Source organism: Schistocerca americana, chromosome 10 (genome assembly GCF_021461395.2).
Source record: "Schistocerca americana isolate TAMUIC-IGC-003095 chromosome 10, iqSchAmer2.1, whole genome shotgun sequence".
Lineage (NCBI taxonomy): Eukaryota > Metazoa > Arthropoda > Insecta > Orthoptera > Acrididae > Schistocerca > Schistocerca americana.
In genome coordinates this window covers 111,543,696-111,568,844 of record NC_060128.1, presented here as the reverse complement: position 1 = coordinate 111,568,844, position 25,149 = coordinate 111,543,696, and the positions used below count along the sequence as shown (strand labels likewise).

At 36.5% G+C, this 25,149-nt stretch overlaps 1 protein-coding gene across 5 annotated transcripts in view; it reads right to left on the bottom strand.

Moving 5' to 3' along the window:
* Window positions 1-2,337: 2,337 nt before the first annotated feature.
* Window positions 2,338-25,149, bottom strand: part of LOC124552562 (tropomodulin) — a 394,271-nt gene continuing 371,459 nt past the window's right edge. For 2 of the 5 annotated variants that reach the window (XR_006967930.1, XR_006967932.1), the window contains exons 9-11: window positions 21,552-21,671; window positions 14,791-14,847; window positions 3,440-3,524 (exon numbers count right to left, since the gene is read on the bottom strand). Coding sequence is in view for 2 of the 5 variants with exons in the window: in XM_047126884.1 (XP_046982840.1) it covers window positions 3,442-3,524 (83 nt within the window). In the remaining 3 variants the exon portion in view is untranslated. Of the gene's footprint in view, window positions 3,525-14,790; window positions 14,848-20,833; window positions 20,920-21,551; window positions 21,672-25,149 lie in introns of all 5 variants that reach the window. The other 3 variants (XR_006967931.1, XM_047126885.1, XM_047126884.1) reach the window with 3 other exon arrangements.

Sequence of the window (25,149 nt, the reverse complement as noted above, 5' to 3'; positions counted from 1 at the left end):
AGTGTCAACAGCAATTAGCCATACAGAAATACTGACACTACAATTATTTCATAAAACTTTAAATTTGTTTCTCACTTGCTGTTTCCAAACCTCCCATTAATTATGCAGCACATACACTGAAATATTTACACTTTTCCAATGTTTTGTTGGATGGACACACACACACACACACACACACACACACACACACACACACACACAAAACACCACTACCCACTAAGAATTTGTCACCCTATTCAGCTATTTGGCGGTTGTTAACAGAATCACTCTGGACCTGCTCACTTCTCCGAATGTCATAATTTTAGTCTTAAACTGCAACATTTGGTGAATATCACTTCCTCATTTACAGGAAGGATTGTACCCAGATCAAATTTTAAAACATGTTATTTTCATCTAGCATACTGAAACAATTTTACATTTAAAAACATTTTTGTGAATGAAACTGGTTCAGTTAATATTGTACACTACAATAACAACCTGCTGCAGCCTCACACAACACCTAATGGGTCATTTACGTTCCACGAAATAGCAACACAGTAAAATGAAATACACAGATGAGCCAAAAATTCATTACTACCTGCTTAATTGCATCCTAGTCCTCTTTTGGAACACAATACAGTTGCATGGTACAGATTTAAGATGTTCTTGATAGTTGTTGGAGTTATGTGGCGTTATGACTACATGCAGATCACACAATTCCCATTAGTTACAGGCCAGAGTTTTGCTCATTAGCATCCAACATGTGTTCCATTGCATTCAGACCGGACAAATCTGGTGGCCAAGACAACAGTAGTACACTATCATGCTGCTCAAACCAGTCTACCATGATCCTGGCATTGTGACAAACATTTATCCTGCTGGTAGGTGCCCCTGATGTCAGGGAAGACATTTCAGCATGAAGGGATGCAGGTGATCCACAATAATGTTAACAAAGTCCACAGCTATTGTGGTGCCGTTGATTACTACCACAGGCTCCATGGAAGCCTAGGGGAGTGTCCTCCATAGCAAAATACTCCACCCCCTCTAGCCTGTGTCCTTGACACAGTAAACATTTCAAGAAACTGTTTGCCTGGATGGTGGAATTTCCAACCTGGTGTAACAAATGTGATTCATCTGACCAAGTGTCACATTCCTATTGATTTACAGTCTAATCTCCACACTCCCATGTCCATTGCAACCATAACTGACAGTGTCATTGGAAATGTGGGGCTCATCTGCTGTGGAGTCCTAAATCCAACAATGTGCACTTTTGCATCCATCAGCAATGCACTTTGTAATCAGCTGGCATAAATCGCTACCAGTCCTGCTTTACAGGATGAGCAAGCCTCTGACCTCCACATTCTGGAAGAGATATGGACTTCCAACATCTAGTCACCTAATCACAGTTTCTGTTCTTCAACCACTTTCTTTAGATGCTTATGAGTAGCATGTGAACAGCTGACCAGCATTGCTCTTACCAAGATGCTGAGTTCCAGACACTGTGCCATAACAATCTGTCATTTGTCGTTGTCACTTATGTCAGTGGACTTCCCTATTTGCGGCTCTTATTGTCGCTCGAATGGTTCCCCAATCATCTCTGCTCCACTTAAATATTCCTTTCCACACTGTGTGCCCTAAACACCACCAGGTGGCATTAAATATCTTGGTGGGCAGTGGCTGTAATGGTTTGGCTCTTCAGTGTACCCTCAGCTGGATCAGAGCTGTGGAATGGCAGTGGTGTAGTAAGGGTAATTTATATGTTGAAGTAAGGGTAGTGTATATATGCTACAGTATTATATGTTTTATTTTACAAGCTGTACCACTATAGTGAGAGTAATACAGATATAAAAGGACATTCTGCTGCACGTCAGTATGGCATTCACCAGCAGATGTCTGCAGATTGCAGCAAGTCATTGCCAAAAAATGTGTGAAGCCAACAATTTAACCTAACAGATCACTTGAGAAACATTTAGTGAAGTAAACTTTTATACGATGGTCTATTCCCTATGTCCACTTCATCAACTGAACATTTTGCATATAATCTCATCTAATACTCACCAGTCACTTTATGATTTACAGGTAAAAGTTTTCCATCTCTGCAGCTGTATTCATGTTATAATCAGCAGTGCCACCTCTTACAGGTTGACACCCAATACATTCCAGAGGAATATGAGTCCTTGTCACAGTTATGGGTCATTGGGAAAAGATGGAGAAGAATTGTCCCTAGCCCATTTAAGAATATATTTCAACATCAGCAATCTGTAGCAGGTTGGTGTCTAAAATTCTGCTGCTCTCAAATACAAGTCACTATCATAAAAACACTGTCTCAGCAATGGAGGGTGAAAGAGAAGCCCAAAACAGTTTTTTAAGACCTTTAATTTGATCTAATATATGGGAAAAACTTTACAAAATACTTACAATAGATAATTTACAAGAAGTCACATAAAAGCAGTTTCTTTACAAACAGCTATTTCATGCAATTACGACTTTGCAATAAGCACTGCATCTAGAAATGCCAAAGAAATAACTACCTCTGTGACACTGGGTCTCGATGGACATACAATGCGAAGAACTATTTTCACATAAAAAAATGTGCGGTGCAAGTAAAAAAATTCTTCACATTATTTTGTTTAAATTGTGCATAGCAAAACATTTCTATGTGAGGCACAGCTGTTTGATGTGAAAATTTTCTATCATTTTATTAAAATGGGAAACATCAGTGCTGATATAATCTACAAAGTTTTCCAATCTATTGCTATAAAAGCCTAACATATATGACACAACGGAAAAATGATAAAGCTATCGGTTTCTTGTAATTCGAGTATGACGTGCATGTCAGAAAATATTATTGTCCCAGCTTCAAAGCTAATTCTCCTCACAACCATTAGTGACTGCTTAAAACATGTTTATGAACAGGAGAAAATGCCAGTTTCTCAAACAATAACAAAGAAATTCTTTTCATTCTTTTTCTGTACGCATTGTATTCAGAAACTTAAAAAATTTACAGGGCTCAAGGCTACCTCAAGCAGCTGAACATTTGCTGTTGCCATATATCATCAAGTGTGAAATTTTATACATACTACAACTATCTGAAGCCTGATAAATTGTGCACATAACATTCACTGTTTAGCACTGAATGGTTCTATGAAGGGTTTTGAAGAAGAAGGAGGGAGTATATCCTAAAATACACAAGAAGGAAATATCGAGTGTTCTGTTTCAAAAAGCAAGGGGGGAAAAAAGAAACAAATAGCTCAACATATCTGTAATTCGTTGACAGGACATTTACAAACTTGGTGCTCCTCTGCACTTTTCACTTTTTCCCTCCCATTTCCAGCTACAAAACTTTCACAGATAGCGAGTAGAGGACAAAAACAGAGCACAGTTTCTATCGTCCACAACAACACCTATGGAGCAGCATAAAGTGACACACTACACACAGAACTTCTGTTGGAGGTAGCCAAATCACTCGTGGATGGACTTCTTGTGGTGTGTGACGAATCCAATGGTGTAGTTGCGCGAAGCTCTGCCTATCCGACGGAGGCGACCTGTTATTTGCGGCCATTAAGTAACCGCGAATGGAGAAAAGAGAAGAAAAGAGAAGAACAGAAAGAAAGCAACTATTAAAATGTGTTTTAACAACAACATACAGAATCTCTACAAAAAGTACTATCTTTTCCCTGTTAACAAAATCCACATACAGTAAATTCAGAAATTCTATTAACTTTTTAATTCCCACAGACTCATCACTTTGTAGCACATCAAAACAAATATGACATATGATCATTTTTTCTTATTCAATAATATATTTAATAATAACAATTTAATACTTTTCAAAAGTTTCAGATCTGGAATGGGGTATTTCACTAAAAGATATACAGCTTCCATCCACGTGATTGTTGCTCTATTTGACACCACTTTCATGACTTGTGTATCGAAACTGTTGGACATTCATTCAAGCAGCTTCTTGTCTGAAGTCCCAAGCATTCACTATAAATAGCCGACACGATTCTGTTCATTTAATTCAGAACCTTCACATAAGTAGCCAGCACAGACAGCCACTAGCCTTTGGAAGTGATCACAGTTTACTTTATTTTTTGGACTGTGACTAGTTTGACACAATTCTCCATCTTTTTTATCCTGGTGATATTTGCCATAGTGTCATGGAGAAACAGAGTGGTCACACTGTAAGCTTAACAGAGCAAACTGGTTGCTTTGGAGTGCTATAGAACTGTAACTACTTGGTGTGTATGTGCCAGCCATTTGTATGAAATTAACACAGTAAGATGGGTTGACTTGAACACATGGCAGAAAGGAACTTTCATGTTTGGACTAATCTATGAATGATGTTACTCGATTTGTGGATGCCCGACATGGCCTTTTGCAACAAGACCACGTAAAAAGACCCTAGGTGACAGGGAACAGGACAAGTGCCAAACTTCTCAATTACAATCACTCTTAAACCTGTGGCCCCCCCCATTCAAGTTACCGTGAACATTAAACAAGATGTTTATTTCAATATTCTCAGTGTGCCCTTTCTTCTACACCCTTATGATGAGTATGCTGTGGACACTCAAATCAATCAAGACAGCAGCCCTGTTCATAAAGCTGCACACATACATTCCAGGTTTGATGAACACTCAGTCAGGGACTATCACTGTTGCACCTCGACTGCCAAGCTAATCATTCAAGTAGAAAGTGTGTGGGACTATTTGGAACAAAGGGTGAAATGTAGCAACCAAAATCCCAGCTACTGGGTAACTCTACGGGACATAATCATCAACAAGTTGCTTCAGCTGGGTCAGGATACCACAGTAATTTTGTGGATGAATGTCCTCACATAACAGAGGGCATTTTAAAGACTAGAGGTGGTTGTATAAGGCATTAGTGTAATGTCTCCTGGGAGTGTACTTACTTCCCCTGTGCACTTAATATGTAATGCAATCTCACTTGTACAATAAAATTAACTGTGTAAGTGAGATTTTTCTATCTTGTGCTAATCTTTTCATCTCTACGTAATTAATACACCCAGCATCGTCTAACCTGTTTTGTATATGCTAGTCTGTGTACTCCTACCATTTTTTCACCCTCTATGGCTCTTTCCAGTGCCAAGTCAACTACTTCTGGAAGCTGCTGCAAATGTCTGTCTAACATGTCCCTTCACCTGGTAAAGATCCTATGTGAACTTTTTCCATCAGCTGTTCTTTTAAGCACATTATTTTGTAACTTCTCCACCCATTGGCGCACCAGATCCTTCTAATTACTTCTTTCTCAGATTACTTTATTAGGTATACTCTTCATATTCAGTCTTTCTGTGTGAATTTGTGGGTAGGGAGATATTGTAGGGTGAAAGGGCACAGGGAAAAGTGGGATGGGCCCAAGTGAACAGGGCCACACAATCTTAACCACTATGCCCAATTCAGTGATGCAGAATTTCACTGTTTAGGTAGGGACAAACACAGATGCTCCAATGAAGGGGTGCCCCTTATTGTTGCAAAATGAATTCTGAAAATCAGCAGTCTGTTGTGAAAACAACCACAACAGCAACATGTCATGGTAAGAGATACCTGTCACAGTTCTCCCATAAAATAAAAATAGCCCAAACAGCCTTGTTTGTGGAAATGCACAGAAAACATTAACCAGGAGCACATCTTTTTCATACGCCACAATTTCGTGGGGATTTTCAGTGCCCCATGCTCTAACATTGTGGTGATTAACCTTTCCAGATAAATAGAAGGTGTTACATATTCCAGTATACAAAAACACTTTTTTTTTGCTTTACAAGACACTGCACTAGCAACATCAACTGGTGGACACAATGAGAACTTTGTGAGTTTACAGCTCTGTTCATGCATCAATCATATTTGTACAGGCAATACTTTGGAAAATATAGAACTTTGAAAATGAATGAATGGTTTATAATAACCATGTATTTCACACTGTCTAATCCCTACATTCCATTTTTTCCAACACCACAAATATTACTAATATTGAAACCATCTGAACACATGGCAAATTGATAAATTATCTGCTAAAAATAGTAATTACAATAATAATAATAATAATAATAATAAAAGAAGCAAGGCTATAGAATGTGTCCTGCCCCCTTACACACAAAAATTTCAAAATCAGTTGAACTGACTCAGTACAGGATCAGATCACCAAACAGTTTGAACACTCCAATTGTCATATGTGATTTAACTCAGTCAGGGAAGAAACAGTACTTCGTGCAAGATCCTGATTCCTTATATTAACTGATCTAGAAGTATTTTACAGTTACTGCTACTCACATAAACCATCAGCTCCTGAATAGATGAATACTTCATTTCGTAAAAATTTTGACTTTTACATGCTGTCCATTCACTGATGTGAAATGAAATGAAATGAAAACCAAACAATGGTAATAAATAGACGCTGAACTGAACACAGCACACTCACAACAGTATTGATACTACTGAGTAATGCAATAGTGACTGTGTGATCCTTAAAAATCTCTAATCATCAAGTGATCCATGTGTGTGTAACATGTCTTAAAACCATCCTTTTTCTAGTTTGAAAAAACTAACAGCTTCACATATCCTTGTTACCCAGCCAGTTGCAATAGGGAATAATGACAAATTTCAGTCCTGAAACCTTCTGTGGCATAGAATTATAATTTTTTGGACAAAGCACAGAAACAAAGGAACATTTAGAGGAAATGAATGTAAATGTGTACATAAAACAAATTATGAAACAAAATATACCTTTTAATGGGCCAGTATGAAATGATCGTATGGCATTTATTGGCCAGGATATCTCCTTCGAGGTTCGGCCGCCGTATTGCAAGTCTCTTTTTAATTGACGCCACTTCGGCAACTTGTGAGTAAATGATGATGAAGGACACACAACACCCAGTCCCCTGCCAGGAATTGAACCCGGGCCCCCTTGCGTGGCAGGCGATAACAGTACCGTTGCACTATGGAGGCGGACATGGGCCAGTATTACACTATGACATTGGCAAGTTTCTGCAAATCTACTGCACTACCATGTACAGTACACCCCGTGACAAAGAGCAACTCGATCTTCGTGGTGTTTCATCTTTCAACTGTGGATACTTTCCTGACCTGTACTAACATTTTAAAATGCTGAGTGCATTGCTTTGCTTAAGAGGCTTCCTTTTTGTGGTTGTGTTGACTAATTAATGCTGTGGTGTCAGTAAATGCTCATTCAACAAATCTGCAAATGGACAACAGTGCCCTAATGAAGAAAAAAGGGGAATAGTAGCACAATGGGTATGAGGAAAATAAAGGAAAGATTATGTGTGTGACTGTACAATGTAAAATCACATTAGGAGATAAAAGTTTTTCTTGTTACATGAGATTAGATCATGCACACACAGTATGAGAAACTTAAACCATGTAAGACACAAGGTGTCATATTTAAATTTAATATCCCACAATAGCAAATTACATCAATCACAGTGGAATCAAATAAAAAAGAAAAAACAGGGGTAAACTCAGTAGAGAGAGGAGGTGCAGTCACGTAAAAAAGTGTGCAGATATTGACTGATGAATGTCCAAAATGAAAAATTTAGAATGTTCACAATGAAAGATTTAAGTAAACAGAATATTTTATGTGCTCTTCTTCTAGTGTACTTTGGTGTCTTGTCACTAGATTGTTTATAATTTGGCCCTCTATTCCATAGTTTCTTGGAAACCAGTATGAACCATTCATTTTCAGCCCTCATGGTCTGCTCTCTACCCTTTTATACGAGTTCTGACCTCAATTACTTTTTATTGTAGCCTTTCTGTGCTGTGTTACAGAAAATATGTAGTCTTTTGTTAAAGACAAAATACTGAGAACAGTTATAGTCTAATTATTTTCCCTGTAGGCCGGGCACAAGGTAGTGACTGATTAAATGATGCACATCAAATTATCAAAAACTACCCAATGTTCTTTTCAGAACTGTTTTACTGTTAGCTCTACATGAAAAACTGAACACTACTTTGTTCAATGAACATTTTATTTACAGCTAAAAGCATACGGTAGAGAGAAAATCACACTGCAACCCTCCCCCTTCCTTTTTTTGAACAGCATCAGTGATTAAATGACATTTGCCTATCAATATACCCAAGGAAGTGATTTTTCTAATTTTTTCTTTCTTTTTACTTTGTTTCCCAAATATCCAGATCTTCTGCTCAAAATTTGTGCATTTTAGTGACAGAGCTGTGTAATAGAACACACATTACTATATTATCTGAGTGAAATTGCCTAACTTCTCGCTGAATCATTCTAGTCCTAGATTTAAACTACAGACTGATAACAAGCAGTTTCAAAGGAATATGTTGCGATCAATTTAAATTTTTCCAATAATATTACAACCACCACAAAACAATCAATTCCAGGGTGAAAACCTTCAGCAACAGTATCAGATCATACCCATATTTTCTTGCTATCTTGCTTTTATGCCCAAGTTGGTCTACATGATATATACGGGAGAGAGAGAGAGAGAGAGAGAGAGAGAGAGAGAGAGAGAGAGAGAGGGGGGGGGGGGGGCGGGTTTAGCACACATCCTTTTTGGTGTAGAATATGCAGTACTCTGCTCTCAGTGACAAGTTAAGACAACATAAAAATTGTTATCATAGGAGACACTTTTGCACAGTATATACCTGTATTTTGAAAACACACACTTGTTCATACACTGCATATCCTCTTGTGAAATCCGTGTACCACTAAGATCTTATGCTGCAACAAGTCTCATGGGTTCAAAACTACACAAAACACATGAAAGAATTCTCTCTCTCTCTCTCTCTCTCTCTCTCCCCCCCCCCCCCCCCTCCCTCCATCTTTCGCACACACACACACACACACACACACACACACACACACACACACACACAAATATAAAGTACAGGAACTGAAATTCTTAATGCCTAAAACATGCCACATTTGAAATTCAGTTGAACGCAATGTTCCATTTGTTAAATACGAATGATATCATTATAGTTTTAAATATTTTTATCACGAACACTTAAGGAATAATAGTCATTAAACACACAGTTACGAATTTTTAAAAATGTTGCAATGTACATGTCAGAGTATATTTCAGATACAATAATAAATATCAGTGATAATTAATTAATTATAAATGAAATATTTTTCTTTACAGGAATTAACAACAAAATAGTGTTCTTTTCTTTTTAAGTCAGAAAGATTTACTTTTAATGTTCCGCAAGTGCATCAGCCTCATCGCTCAAACTGATGATGATTGATAGGTATTATTATGGCCAGAGCTGTGTGAAGTATTTAAATCAGTTTACAAACAATACTTATAACAATACCAAATGTTTAATCATGTTGTTACTGTTTGAGGCTAGAATGTTACAGTTCTATTAGCATTTAAGAAGGAAGTTTGCCAGCTTTCGAAAGATCACTGGTAGTCTTAATTACATTTGTTTAAAAGACAAAAAAGCTGAGATTTCTGTGCACACTGACCCCTAGAATAAACAACAAAATTAAATCGCATATAAATATATATATAATTTAAAAATACAAGTTTTCTGCACATTATTGCTAAAAGAAAAACTACCTATAATTTGGAATATGGTGTTTAAAGTAATTAACAAAACATGTATATGTTTAATTATTTACAAAAGGTTTTTATGCTGTTTGTTTAGTAATGCAAACATATTTGAGATTTTCAGTCTTAAATATATAAAAAGTTATTGGAATTTAGCAACATACTGCAGACTGTTTCACAAAATCATTAGGAAACACAAATGGCAATCACCACACAAAAAAGCGAAACTCAAAATGGGGGAATGCAGTGGTGATGTGCAGACACATACAACACTGGACAGTACAATGCACAAAACACACACACACACACACACACACACACACACACACACACACACACACACACGACATGATTTTTGACAGCCTTGGAATTTTTGTGTGTGTGTGTGGGGGGGGGGGGTGTCGTACGCTTACTGATTCTGTGTGATTAAACAGTTTTGTTAAAATCATTTTAACATATACAAGAGAGACAGAAGGACAAGTGTACTTGTGCTCAACAAACTGGCAGATCCGAACGATTCGAATTCATTTATTTCTCAGATTGACTGTGTCGGGAAGTTTCCTGACAATTTATGACAATTTTAAGGATGCAAATAAGGTGATCCCCTGACCCTAGTGCACACAGCTGAACTCTCAAATTTGTCAACATTTTTCACTAGGTCCAGCCCCCTGATTCTCCACAGCAGTTCAACCTCTAGTAGACACACTTAGATTTCAATGATTTTACATCCATTTTATACAGCACAGCTTCTCATTTTATTTGTACTACTTACTTCCATGTTTACTACCACTTTGTATGGCACATATAAATTATGTGCAACATATCATTTCTTGCAAGCCACGTACTGTCATTTACTGAACCAAAAATGGAAGATATGCCCTGTTTATTCATATTTTACGAAGATACTGATGTAATTATTATAGTGCTCCTTGGAACAGTATCCAAAGTTGTGTACTCTGTGCACACGAAATATAAGTTAAATATGATTCTGTGCCAAGAGGTAATAAATTTCTGCTCTTATGAAGAATATTATATGGTGGCGATTCCTACGTACAGCATTTCTACGAGAAGTAATGAGACTGACTTTGTTTACAACTTTCTTATGTCAAGAAAATTAAGTCACTGAATCTGTCACCTTGAGAATTGCTCCCTTTGAAAGCTACAGTGCCGTAACACGCAATTTCTATCAACCAGCACATGAATTTACGAACTGGAGTAGTCCTGAACTGGTCAGTCCCAAAATAGTGTCCCGTCAAGTGAATTGGAGTTTTAGCAGTATAAGTTTCAGGAGGCAAGGGTTGGAACACAAGGAAGCTGAAATATGGAAACAAAAAAGTAGTATTATTACTCCCAAAAAAATTCATTAACCATCCCTTTCAAAGGCTTGTCAGACACATGCTGGTACAAATGCTGTTTCACCTTGCCACTTTTTCAGTAGATATATGTCCACAATCCTTGTAAGTCTGCTGAGGAAACAGCCACATTAGAGTGTCAACTGCACCAAAGGATCTGTCTGTAGGTATGTGGAAGTGTGCACCAGTAATTGCACATTGTGTGAAGTATTATATAACTGTAGTTCTGGAGAATTACGAGATTCCAAAAATATTCTTTTTCTTTTGTACCAGCAGATGACAATCGTTAGTTTTACTTTTGAAATTACTGGTTTTAGCTGTGATCTGCACAGCCGTCTTCAGATCAGTATTCCAACATAAGACCCACCATTACACAGAGAAGCACAGATTGTCATATGAGGCTTCTTACACTGCAATAGTGACCTGTTTATATCTGTAGGCCCTATCTGAAACCAGTAATTGTAAAAGTAGAAACCAGTTATTTTTTGTTATCCAATTCAATGAAGAAAGAAAAAGTTGCAGGTTGGTTCTTGCACTGCTTGAAAATTCCAGATCTGCCCATCATAAACACACATATCAGTTTCATGCAGTTTTATCTACTGAAAATAAAAACTCTCTCTATGCAGTCCTTTTTAATCAAGATTGTATAGACATCAGCTCAAATATCAACTGTCCTTCCTGAAGCGCTGTGTATTATCTTATTCTTCATACATTTTCTGAACAACTTTTACGCTTCCCTACAAACATGGATTTCACTTTTAGTTCATACACACATATGTAAGATGTCCTCCATTTCATAATTTTGGGATTGGAGATTAGTGTTCTATATTTTATGGCCATTGTACTGTTTTTGATTATTGTCAATGGAAGATTATTCTGTCCTGTTGTATTTGACCTACTTTTACAACCTTAAATGTAGTAATTACATCAAAAATGGTTCTATAATTTAACAAAAATCAGTGTGTCAAGTACCATGTTTACCCGATCATAAGAATTTTTTTCTCCAAATTCATCGTACGAAAAATACAGGGTCGTCTCATATGCACAGATTAAACTACTGTTGCCAAGGTTAAAATGTTTACATTGTTTACAATGATAGTCTTACATTTATAAGGGTCGTCTTACATTTAGAGATTGAGCTTTTGCTGTTGAGGTCAGATGTAAATTTATTTTGAAGAATTTGGAAAGGCAGGTCTCAGGAAACGACACTTACGTTCCAACAGGCTCAAGATTTCCCGATACACTGAACTGTGATGCAGTGTCATCATTGTTTGAACAATCACATGACATTGACTCATGCGGTGCTAGTGCAAGAGAGTGGTAAGAAACTGTGAACTAGCCACAACAACAGTCTATTGCTCTGATTAAAATTTGACAGTTGTGTACTTGAACAGGTTTGCAATAAATGTTTTCATACTTGTATGGATACTGCAAACAAATATTATTTTTAAATAAAGGTAACATTCAAAAACAGAAATGTCTTATTTCAAGAAACATTAGCTGATTCATAACTAAGACCCATATTTTCTTTGGTTACGAGAGATTGTAATGATTCACTGAGCGGGTTGCAAATGAGAAAATCAGTTGCTGTTCACGTATTACATTTACTGGGTAAAAATGTTACCTTAATCACTTTAGAACACAATGGTGACATGCAGTTGAAACAAGACTGAAAATTAATCCAGAATGAAATGTCAACAAATGAAATAAATCATATTAAACTGATGGTGATTGTTATCTTGAGAATAAATTACAGCAGCAACACCCATTGTGGAGATAGCACCAACAGATGTCACCAGATCGTGGGATGAGTGGAAGTTTGAGAATGGGACTGAATCGTAATTATGATCTTTTATTTATGTATTAGTTTATGTTGTTACATGTGACCTGCACACTATAAAATATTGCAGTCAGTTTTTCACAGTTGCTCAAGTTCAGCACTACAGAAGAGTTGGAAGGGGAATAGTGAGAGCTGATTGCAGAGAGGGAAGCGGTAAGTGAGAAGTTACCAACCGCAGGAACCTTTTGGCTTTTTATGGACATCTACTGTGTTTAAGCTGCAGTTTGTTTGAATCCATTTGTGTTCAGAATAGAACTGACTTTAAAATTGGATGATACACACTCAATAATAGTATTGATTTATGCAGGAGATGGTAAAAGTCTAGAGAAGGGCCAGTGGTGTACTTATTTGTTTCTTCTGCAATGTTGTCGTTGCTCGTATGATGTGAATGAAAGGAGTGTGTGTCAACTGGTTCAATATGGCCAATGACGGAGCAGCAGTCAGGTAATGTGTTTGAAAGCAAGAGACAGTGTAAACACGTATTCAGGGAGGAGGAAAGGGTGGGGGAAGAAAGAGAGAGAGAGAGAGAGAGAGAAATAAATAGTGATCCCATGGACTACAATGATAGTAAGCTGAAAAGGTAGAAAAGAAAATGGTTTGAAAATTAATGTAAACCATTTCTTTCTGTTTATTTTCTTCCTCTATGTAGTATTAAAATGTAGACAATCAAAAACTGGCTGTTTAAAAGAGGTATAATATTAACTATTTGACACATATTTTATGTCAATAAAACAGTTTGTAATTTTGATTAGTCTGAAAGTGTTAAAAATAAATTTTTATCAAAGAGCCTCTCAAAAAAAAAAAAAAAAAAAAAAGGGGGGGGGTCATCTTTTACTCAGGTAAATATGGTACATGTTTAGTAGGTGTAATTTGAAACTGTTTTTCTTTTTACTCTATGAAGATTTCAGTTACAAGATCAGTACTGTCCACTGTAATGTGGAAAAGCTTTAACATTTTGAGCCCCAGTGGTTTATGCTGCAATCAACCATTTTATTAGCATCTTTCTTTAAAGTACCTCATGGCTTTTGTAGTGTTGATGGTTTCACGCTAAAGCCAATGCAACTTCAAAACAAAATTAATAATTAAGACATAACTTTGTCAGTCTATTTGTATAAGCCACTTCATGATTTGTAAGAAGCGAAAAATAGATAAACAATAATATCCCCTTTCACAGTAATGATTTTTACCTGATTGCTTAAAGTTACACACACAAAAACCACAACATTCTGTGTTAATAATTTCACATCTTGCTACTCTGGTTTTGAAATCAGTAATACAAGTGAGAAACCTACCTTTCCCCAGTGCAGTGGGGTCAGGCTGGGACGTTCATGTGATACGTGTAATGCATGGAAATTCTGAGAATAGTGAAAATTCTGTTACAGGATAATTAACTCGGGATGATAAAGCAGAAACCATTTTGATATCTCACCTGTGTTTTTCTTCTACTACTGAATCTACACTTCAACCATTTAACTATTATTTCTATCCTCAATTTATGACGATTTCAGAAATACCATAAGAAATATCACTCAGTGTGTCAATCATCGTATATCTGTGTTCCAATCAGGTTGATGATGTAAGGAGTATTGAAATTATTGCTCCAGTTATACAAGATTAGCACAGTGCTGACAGCTTGTATCAATGTAACTTCACACTTTTTTTTGTAATTAAATAGCTAATTTTTTAGATAGTATATGTAACAGAAGTTTCAGTATTATGGGCTAATAATCTCTCTAAAAAATTAGTTGTTTATGGATGTCTTTCCCAAATAAAAATTTCTGGAAGTCTCACAGAAGTAACGTTAGTTGTACATAATAATCTTACTTTTTATGGCTTCTGATCTTTGGAATTCACACAAAAGCTTGACCTCTATCAGTTCGTAAAGAGTGCGCAGAATTGAAGACAAGTGAGTCATCTGACAGATTAAAACATGTGCAACAGTCAAACAACTCTCTAGCGTACGCACAATGTAAACTTGTGCCCATATATTAAATCTTATGTGGACACCAGTGTTTTGGGAAAGATCATCCAGCTTCTATTAGAGTAAGGTATAGTATTACTACCTATTAGAGACATCATCGCACACTACGAGTTTGTCGCTCCCACACGAGACAGGCGTACTGTAAAACAGAGGAACACACCTTCAGAATTAAACTCCAAAAACAAAAACAAGGAACAACAAAATCTGAGTTTAAAATATACTACTCAAAATGGTGCTACCAACAACCACTATTCAAATCTGGGATGGGAGTGTGTCTGAACAAGAAGCAATAAATATCTTCTTCACAGCCTTCCCAGAGGATAACATACAGATAGCATGATCAAACTGAGAGACAAAAATTTTCAATATTCAGGCTAAAAGGGTCTTTAAGATTTAATGTTAATGAAAATTGTAATTTTTAAAAATTTTAAAATAAAATTAACTAGTTATCAATCCATTATTAGAGAAAAATGCTCCAGATGATTGACCCCTGACAACAGTTTTTGGTAACACCTATGGCAAAAAAAGATTAGTACAGGCATGCAAAATGGTCTCACCACTAGCAGTTGTGTTTCATTATGAAACATTCAACACACAGAGCAGGCAAACAGGTTGGTGGGAAACGGCTTCTTGGATGCTAGTTACAGGGGAAAGCGTGTGGTATGTAACTCCAACCAAACTGCTTTGGGATACAGTAGCAGGGACAGGTAAACGGCAAGGATGGAGACAGGCTTTGTGTCAATCCATTGGGAATTTCATGAAAAAGTCTTTCCATACTGAAAATTAAAAATGGTAAAAAGTCAGAAACTCAAGAAAAGGTGTTTGGATTCCTTCAGATAACTATCATATCCAGAGGGCGAAAAAAAAAAAATCAGATGAGACGGTGAAGTTTTTCATAATTTGATGGAAGGCAGGAAACAAAACATGAAGGTCCAAAAAATATATTGGAAAATTTTTCATCATCATCATCATTTCAAGGACAAATAAGTGTAGTACTTTAAAAAACTGCTTACAATGACGTCATCACATGCCTCCAAGAGATTGGAATTATGTTAAAGTTTTTATATGTCTATTAAAAGTGTCACAGATATAAATATGGCAAAATATCTAACAATCAACACCAGTTTCAGCTTTATTTTCACTTCTCTCCTGCAATTTCCTCAACCTGTTCATAACTTTCCTGCTCTCTTTACTTCCAATTCCATTTACTTCACTCTACGTAATTTTAAGTCAATTCTTTTGGCCTACTGCGATAATTTATTACGGTCATTCAGTGAAACAAATAATGTACCTAAGTTTCAGGAAGAAAAAGAAAGAGAGAGAGAGAACACGCACGTTCTTTACGCCCAGCCATTTTTTTCTCATTATGTGTATGTTGGTCATAATTGATGGGTAAAAGCCATTTCCCCGCCTGTTTCGCCTGCTTCATGCTCCATGCCTTCAACAGATTTAAAGTTAGTAAACACACCACACAAAAATTACACAACCAAACACACAAAATTACTTGCAAAATACAAATTTAATAGCATTAGCAGAGGTAATTCCCCTACATTAATGCTGTAATATACTTCACATCAAGTGAAGAGATATAAATTGGAACCCTTATCCTCTTTTACTGTGACTTGATGTTTGCTTTTTTTGTTTGAGTGGTAATACTTCCCACCAGAAACCAAGAGGTGAGACTGTAACTATAAAAAAAGTACTACCAATTATCTCATTAAAAATAGCAAAACCAAAATAAAAATACCAAACAAATGATCACCATGACAAAACAAAACAGACACTATCATCGGGAATATTGGGACAATGTACCCAAGCTGGTCCATAGGAACTGGAATAAGAGTTTTGGGACATTGTAATGAGTGAGTCAGTTGTTCAGAGTAATGCAAACAGTAATATGATAAATTCCATTTTACAGCTCCATCACAAGATATTCTGTAACGTTCTGCGAGCAGCTTTCATGTTTTATGGTTGAAAACATTATTTTACAAAAATCTTTCTAAAAGATGCACTCATTGCCACAAGGATAGGAAACTGAGGAAAACTGATAAAAAGAAATAAAAACTTTAAAAAGTATATCTGTTTCAAAAATTACATGACCTAGTCATCAATTACTGATATAAATGACAAAACTCAAAATTCACATTGGCTGATTCTGTAAAAACCTTAAAACAATGTTGTCACCTTACAAGCAAATGTTAAAAATAGTGAGAAAAAATTGATGAACAAAGACAGTAAGTTACAAATTGTTTGCGTAAAGCCATTTGCAGCAATATCATACACAGCTTTTGTGAAATAGTCTCTAGGTAGTAAACAATCAGTGGCCACTTTTTATGGGTGAAACATTCCTCATTTGCTTGAAGATATTTGTGCTGCTAATCAAAACTTAGAAGTGCCATGAATAAAGTTGCTATGAACCACCACCATTCAAAGCACTAAAAATAGTGGAAATATTGTCAGGTGTACCACTCCTTAAATATTTGCCACCAGGGCAAAGTAATAGCTAAAAATGTAATACACTAATTACTCTCACAGTTGTATATGACAACTAAGTGAGGCAGATATGATCATTGATCAAGAACACAAGATGATAATTTATTGTTTTATAACTAATTTCAACAACTTGAAGGAAATCACTGTCCTGTGTAGTATGATGTTTTATTTTGAAACAAACATTTCACTTCATTATTTAGCAATTATTTAATTTCACCCCCCTCAGATATTATTGAGCTACACACAATAAAAACTGTTATGTTTATAGTGTGATATATATTCCATACATCAGTGAGGAAGCAATGTGTAATGGCATCCCTAATAACAGTTTAGCACAACCATAGTAGTTACATGCACACCTGTCCATACATAAAATGGGAAAAGCGTAACCCTTATAAAAGCTTGTCACTGTGCTGCCATATGTAATACATTAAAATATGTTGGCGTAATTATTAAAGCGAAAACGTACATGCTGTGGTAAGCACCTTAAAATTTCTATCATGTTAGCTAATTGCCAAATAAGGAAATAATTTTTTTTCTTTAAATGAAACAGCAGCCTATGCAATAAAATGACTTCCTTTGAGAAATTTACAGCAGCTGCGGTACAGATTACTATTAATTACAAGACTATTCCCCTTTACTGGTGGTGGCAGTATCCTTTTCTTTCTTTATTCTTTTTTTAAACCACTGACAATAATACCCTGGAAGATTGCTACAGACCACAAAGATTCAGACTAAATTTCTTGAGATCTAGTAGCTATGTTATTTGAACTGAAACTTGGTAGCTGTTTCATTTGCACTACTCATATTTTAATTGGTTTGAATCTAAGTTAAATCTTTGCCTTTTTTTCCTTGTAACAGAGAGGGGTGGCAGAAATTATGTGAAACTAGTAAGAATGCATATTTTGCAGAACAGGTACAAAAATGAAAAGGAAGGAAAAAATGCTGTGAATGATCTTTCAAATACTGAAATTGAAATAATGAAACGATAAAAAATTAAGGAAAAGGATTTTCGTGACCACTGAATGTTTTCACATGTCACATAACGTAACTGCTCATATCTTCATGTTCTCTCTTCAACAAAAAACAAAGAATTCTAGGGAATACGAAGGTATAAGCACCAAAAGGGAGAGTATTTATTTTGTATTCTATTACTGATGAAAGAACTCAAATTCCAGCAGCCTGAAATACATTGCTTGCATATTGTATTGCTTTGGCAGTATTTTTGTCATAATAGGTGAGCACCATTCTCCCCTTGCAGTGGTTTGTTTGGAGTGTTGTGTCACATATTTTTCACTTTTATTAACTGTGTCATAACACAATCTACTGATAGTTAATGTAAGCATAAATTTAATGAAACCACCTTTACTCAAAGAAGTGTTATTTCATAACAAGCCAGCTCAGTTAAACAGTGTTAATAATCTGGCTTTGTGATTAATAGTGTGTCACAAATAAAGCCTACAGTAAGAGTAATCAACATAAATGTTGTATTCATCCTGGTATTATCACTGGCAGAGATAAGGAAGACTGCTGATTTCTTAAGTCAGTTTTATGTGTATATTTGGAGTTACTGAGCAGTCCTAGTTCTGTGAAGTATAAATGTCTACCTAACCTGCATAATGGTACATTGATATACGCAGAAGCTGATCAGTCACTATTACTCAGAACCTGGCAGATTTTCCATTGGCTGAAAACAGGAAGGAATTTAAAGAAACTGGTCTTTTGAAACTTCCTGGCAGATTAAAACTGTGTGCCGGACCGAGACTCGAACTCGGGACCTTTGCCTTTCGCGGGCAAGTGCTCTACCAACTGATCTACCCGAGCACGACTCACGCCCCGTCCTCACAGCTGTAAAGTTTGGAAGGTAGGAGATGAGGTACTGGCAGAAGTAAAGCTGTGAGGACAGGGCATGAGTCGTGCTTGGGTAGCTCAGTTGGTAGAGCACTTGCCCGCGAAAGGCAAAGGTCCCGAGTTCGAGTCTCGGTCCGGCACACAGTTTTAATCTGCCAGGAAGTTTCATATCAGAGCACACACCGCTGTAGAGTGAAAATTTCATTCTATAAACTGGTCTTTTGAAGGACTGGGCAGAAAAGTCACTCAGATTGAGAAAGGCCATTATTATGAGATGTAAAAATCACAATTAAATGACGGCAACAAAATGAACAACAAATTTAGACAACTTGAGCTATGTAAATATGAATGTTTGTATGGTCCCTCACACCTTTAAATGTCTTTACTCATATAAGCATTACTGTAGTTACATGTCATCTTAAATGGGAACTTCAGTGAACACATGAAACATTCACTGAAAAGTTCTTAATCCATGCATATTACATGAGTAACAATGACCATAAATAAGAGAATACTGTTCACTAGCATAATGAATATTTAATGGCAGTAATGGAGCTACAAGACAGAGTAATACTGCTTGTTCGAGAATGTTGAAAGATGGTAAACTATTTTCCTGCTAAAAGATATTTCTTGGTTGATTCAGAGCAGTTATTTGCTATTGTGAGCACTATATAGTAACACAGAATTAAAGTGTTCATTACTTTAAAAATCTATAAAGATGTTTTGTTATGCCTAAGAGCCTGCAGTTGTATATTTCATTCTTACATACAGTGACAGATTTCGTTTGAGGACTTACTGTCTTGGTAGTACTGTCCCGATTTTATATTAGTCCACGGCTATAACCAGGACCCTTATATGAGAAAACTTAGGTAAATTTCTTTCTACATCCCAGGCCGAGAACTCTCTATGCATATCTGCAGCAAAACAATTTGCTGTTACAGTAATTACCATCGACAAGTCTCACCAATATTGCCTATATGATTTGTAATTAAAATAATATAAGAAATATTTCTCCCAGCTCAGTTTTGCTGTGTTGTGGCTCTTACATTTGATAAGACATATTTTATTATTGGCCCAGTTTTCATTCCACCTTATTGCACATCTCCTGCCCCGAGACCAGAGAAACACACTTGTGGACTCCTCCAAAAGCCAAGTTTCTTCCATACCTTTGTTTTCTGTCCCTCTTACCTGGGAGGAAGACCAAGTTCCAAACCTTAGTGAATCTGTCAGCTTTTGTGTACATATGTATCAGTCAGCTGCTTTGTTGCAAGCAGACTTTTCCCTTTTTATTTTGGTGTTCTTTTATTATTGAATATTATTTTCTTTTTAATTGTTGTCTTTTTATAATACACCTCAAATGATAAAATTGATTATGTGAACCACTTAAAATTACTCTGACTGGAGAAATAACCAGTTTGCAGAAAATTTACTGTTACCAGTGGATGTGAAATATTTTTGCTTACTGAAGGCTGTGACCTGCAGAAACATTATTTTGTATTTCAAATATATGTGTTACATTGGTTATTGGGCATCTGGCATTACATGCCTGTTAATAAGCTTGACTGTACAGTGTCAAATCTTACTGATCGATTCACTCATGCTCATCTGACCATTACCCACGCAATTTATAAAGCACCCCATTTTACGGGCACACAAGCATACAGCTAGTCGTGTTAAAACAGAAGCCATACTCAGTAGATTGCAAAGTTGCAGCCAAAGAAAATAATATTCCAGGGAGTGAACTGGCATTGCTAAAATGCCTCACCTCCCTTGTGTAGTACCTTTTGAAACCTTTACTTGATCAGACTTTTCCTGCGGATGTTGTTAAAGAACCTGAATTGCAGGCGCAGTGTTAGGTCTTTCCGTACTGTAGGTACAAACAATACACAATGTTGGTGACTTGCTTTCTGTGTTTATAAAAACAATATACTAACACGAACTGCTTCCCTTACACTACATATCCGTAGGTTTCAATTCTTTCTCCCCACAGTTTTCATTACATCTGCACCTACATCAGCTTCTACAGGATAACAGCAGAAGGGGGTGGTGTAGGAGATTTGCTTTTGAAAGTGGTTCTCATTGTAAACACTGTACATGCTCTTAATACAGAGAAGGGAAAATGTTCTTGGATCCCTCCTCATTGACAAGCAATCTTTCCATATATAAAGCCACTCAGAAACCACGAAATCATAAAAAACTATGGTGATTTTTCATGCAGTCCACATGACTAGTCTTTACAGTAGCGACCGACATATGCACAAAACCTTACTGGCTCGCATTTTTTCCGAACCACTTTGCAAAAGTGACAGGAAAGAGAGAGAAAAGGACACAAACAAAGACTAAACAAACACATTCCTGTTCCCCGAGTTGCTTGGGTCCAACTCGTCACGATGCTGGGAACAAAAAGTACAAACAGACAGGGACAAAAACAAATAAAAACACTAAATGCTTAACATTAATGAACCACCACTTATCAATGTAAGTGATGCTGTTACTCACTGTTGCTGAAAAGGGAAGGGACTTTGGCATTGCATCGTCACTTTCTCGAGACGATCTGAAAAGGGGCCTTGCCCGGACCCAGGGATATCTTGAACTGAGCTTTAGCACCCAGCCGACAGACTTCAGTGCCAGAAGAAGTGGGAAGAGGGCCCAGATGGATCAATTGGTGGTGGGAGGGGGCAGAGAGGGACAGATCCCAGAGCGAGCCACGTCACCGGCAAGTTGGCGAAACAGGGTGGATGTCGGGAGAGGGAGAGAAAACAGAGAACATTTGAGTACATTAATTACGCTGAACGGCACGTGAGACAATACAATAAGCTTGAACAAAAGCATAAGCCAGTAACACATGACTAGTCATTGCGGGCACAATCTGTCTTACAATATGTGCAGAAGATTTCTATTAAACCAAGACTTCCGGTCTCAGACCCTTTACAGTATACCCACATAGTCATTATCATTAATATTAAGTGCTCTACAATTATTCACTATAGAGAAGAGTAACTAATAATGGGACCAATAAGAACTGGCCTTCTTTCATTTCCTTCTTTCTTACAGTAATACAGATGCTTAGTGCCTGGACACAAATTTGCTATAGCAGTGTGAATCCATTGCTCAAAACAGATGAAAAAATTGACTCTGAAGTTTCCTGAACACCTAAGTATGAAAACTGTTGATTTGTAACAGAGCTGCCCTTTAGTTCAGTGCAGTGTGTTGTAGTTTTGTTGTCACAAGCTCACTGGTTTGATTCTTGCTGGATGCAACTTGGTTTTAGCATTTCATACCTTAATCAATAAAAATGGAACCCTTATAAATTCACTTTGGCGTCTGTCTGGTTGTCTATTATTGGCCCTTTTTCTCAGAAATGGCTAGAGGTATCAAACTGAAATTTATGTCATATACTAAGATCTACAATCCCTTGGTCTAAGTCAATGCAATCAAAAAATATGGCAAGTTATCACTAATCGCACTTCCCGTTAATGTAGACTCATGAAATTTGGCAAGAGACCAGATTTCACAGTACAAGTACCTAAAATACCCAGAAAATTGTTAATTTCTAATTATATAATATAAAAACTATTTCTTGCCATTACAAACAAATTGCATTCATCATCCATCAAGAATCTCAGGAACTACTGCAAGGACTTTGATCCAATTTTCTGTAATAGTTGGAATAATTCCCAGGGAGAGATTTGTGTACATAATTTACAACTGTTTCATGGTAGCTGACTGAGCTACAATGAACTTAACGTCCCTTCCGCTGTGAAAACTGGTGTCTTTACCATCTAGCAGTGACATGCATAAAGGCCACCCAACTATTGTGCCACGCTGGCACTAGCATTGCAGGTCCTTTAAGAACTGCTCATTCCACTGACAGTCTATGCCTATGACACATACACATATGGGTGCACAGGACCGAAGAAGAGGAAACATCTAAGGACATTTCTAGCAGGAGCAGACTATACATGGAGCACCTGGAACTGACCACAGAGCAGCACGACCATAGGTATAAATAATGGACCCATTCGAATCGACAAGCAGTTTATGGTAGAAAATGAAGGTAACTAGTCACGCTGTCTAAATATCGTGCAAGAACAATCCTGATATCAGGCAGAATACCTGACACCTCAAGACACCTATATACACAATTAAGTTGGTATGGAACCCTCCAAGTGCGAGTCCAGCTCCGGTTTGTCCTGTGTTTTCTACTTTAATTTGAATTCTGTCATCAAACTGACATGTTTATCAACAAATGTTGAATCATAATTTTTAATTAAATTAGTGTCTTTCTTTTTTTAATCACTGATCACACAAGAATTGAGGGTAACAGATTTGTCGACAGATTTCGCACCTCAGATGATAATAATTCTTATTTACTATATTTATAAATAACAATACTTAACTGTACTACAGTTTCACCATTCTGAAAGTAACTGTGAAATGCAAATAGTGAGCAACATCTACTCTCTTTCGACCTACATTTCCGTCCTTTTCCTCATGCAAGACTTCCAATAAAAATAACTTGTAAACTCCAACTAATAGGCTAAAATACAATTTAACATATTAATGATAAAATAACTGAGCAGTATTATTAATAATGTCTGTATTATCAATAAGATATTTCAAGTCTTTGTACCAAATTTTAATGTATTATGAGTATTCGCATTTTCATGTAAACTGCAATTAAAAATAAAAATTATATTGCAATATTTGAATTAAAGTAAAAAAAAAAAAAATGCATTTGACGAGAGCCATTGCCCTTCCAACTGGACAGTTACAACATTAAGCACTCGGGTAAGGATGGATCCGTTACAACTGCAGAAATGTTTTGTATTTAACAGAGCTTGGATATCTTCAAAGTCAATTTTTCAAGATTTCCCAAGAACCACATCTTACTGCTTTGGGAAACTGATGGTTTCCAGACACTGAGCTATGAAGTACACAGGAAATGAAAGAGGACCAGTCTATAAGGTCCGCATGTGCAACGCAGCAGAACACGTTACGCATTTTGCATACTGAGTAGTGGCACATATAAAGATGCCACAGAAGTGGGATGGCATCTATCAGTTATCACTTACTGTCAAGGAACAGTGCAGGCTGTGTGGACCATAACAGCCACGTCACATATTAATTTCCTAAGATAAATTCTCCGACTATGTTTACAAAAATACTTTGCTTGAAAATTGGTTACAAAGTGATTAACCTTCTGAGACTTACATTACCTAAGGGGTTTCAGTAAAGTATTTCAAGTAATCTAAAGGTGCCTCAGCATTGTCTAATCATGTGTCACTGTAAGCTTAAGGAAAGCATTTGAAGCATGAAATCTATGTCTACAATGGATTATTAGCATTTTTTTTTAAGGAAAATAGTGTTTTTGCTATGTTAAGTTTATTGATACTACTACTTATTTGCTAGTTTCTGAATTCTCCACATAACTGTGATGTCAGGAAGCACCAAAAAGAGTTATACACCAACTTCCTTATAATTAGGAAGTATTCAGAACAAATTAATTCCACACTTTTAGTGTAAAAAAAATAAATAAATAAAATAAGCAATGCAGAAATTAGAGGCCTAGAATTTTTAATAAGCTGTTACTACTAACTAACTTTTGAAAAGATTGATTGCTAAGATGAGCACATCCCTGTTTCAGTTCACACAGTGGTCTCTCCTTATGAAATGAAGTTATCTGGGAATAAAACTCACCTAATTTATTTCAAAATATACAATTTATAGCATACTCAGACGTGGTGCAAAATTTTTGTGGTACTGCTGAAAGTTCGCAATAATCTCATGTAGCAACTGCTCAACTTCATACATTTGATAAAAATTTCAAGACGGCCCCATTTTTGTTTTTTAGTTATTTTGACTGTTCTGTGCTGCTTTTCAGCTAATGCCAGTGAGCTCCATTTTTTTTTTCATTACATAAACTGTACCATAAAATGTCCTTTTTGTAGCAGCCAACATCATAGAGAATAATGAGCAGATGATTTCAAAATATTGCGTAAGTTCAGCAGTTCCGCTGACAGCTCCCAAGAGCCTCAGTAATACAGATCCGTATTTATAGACGAGTATTCCCATGTATCCATTTTTCTACTGAAAC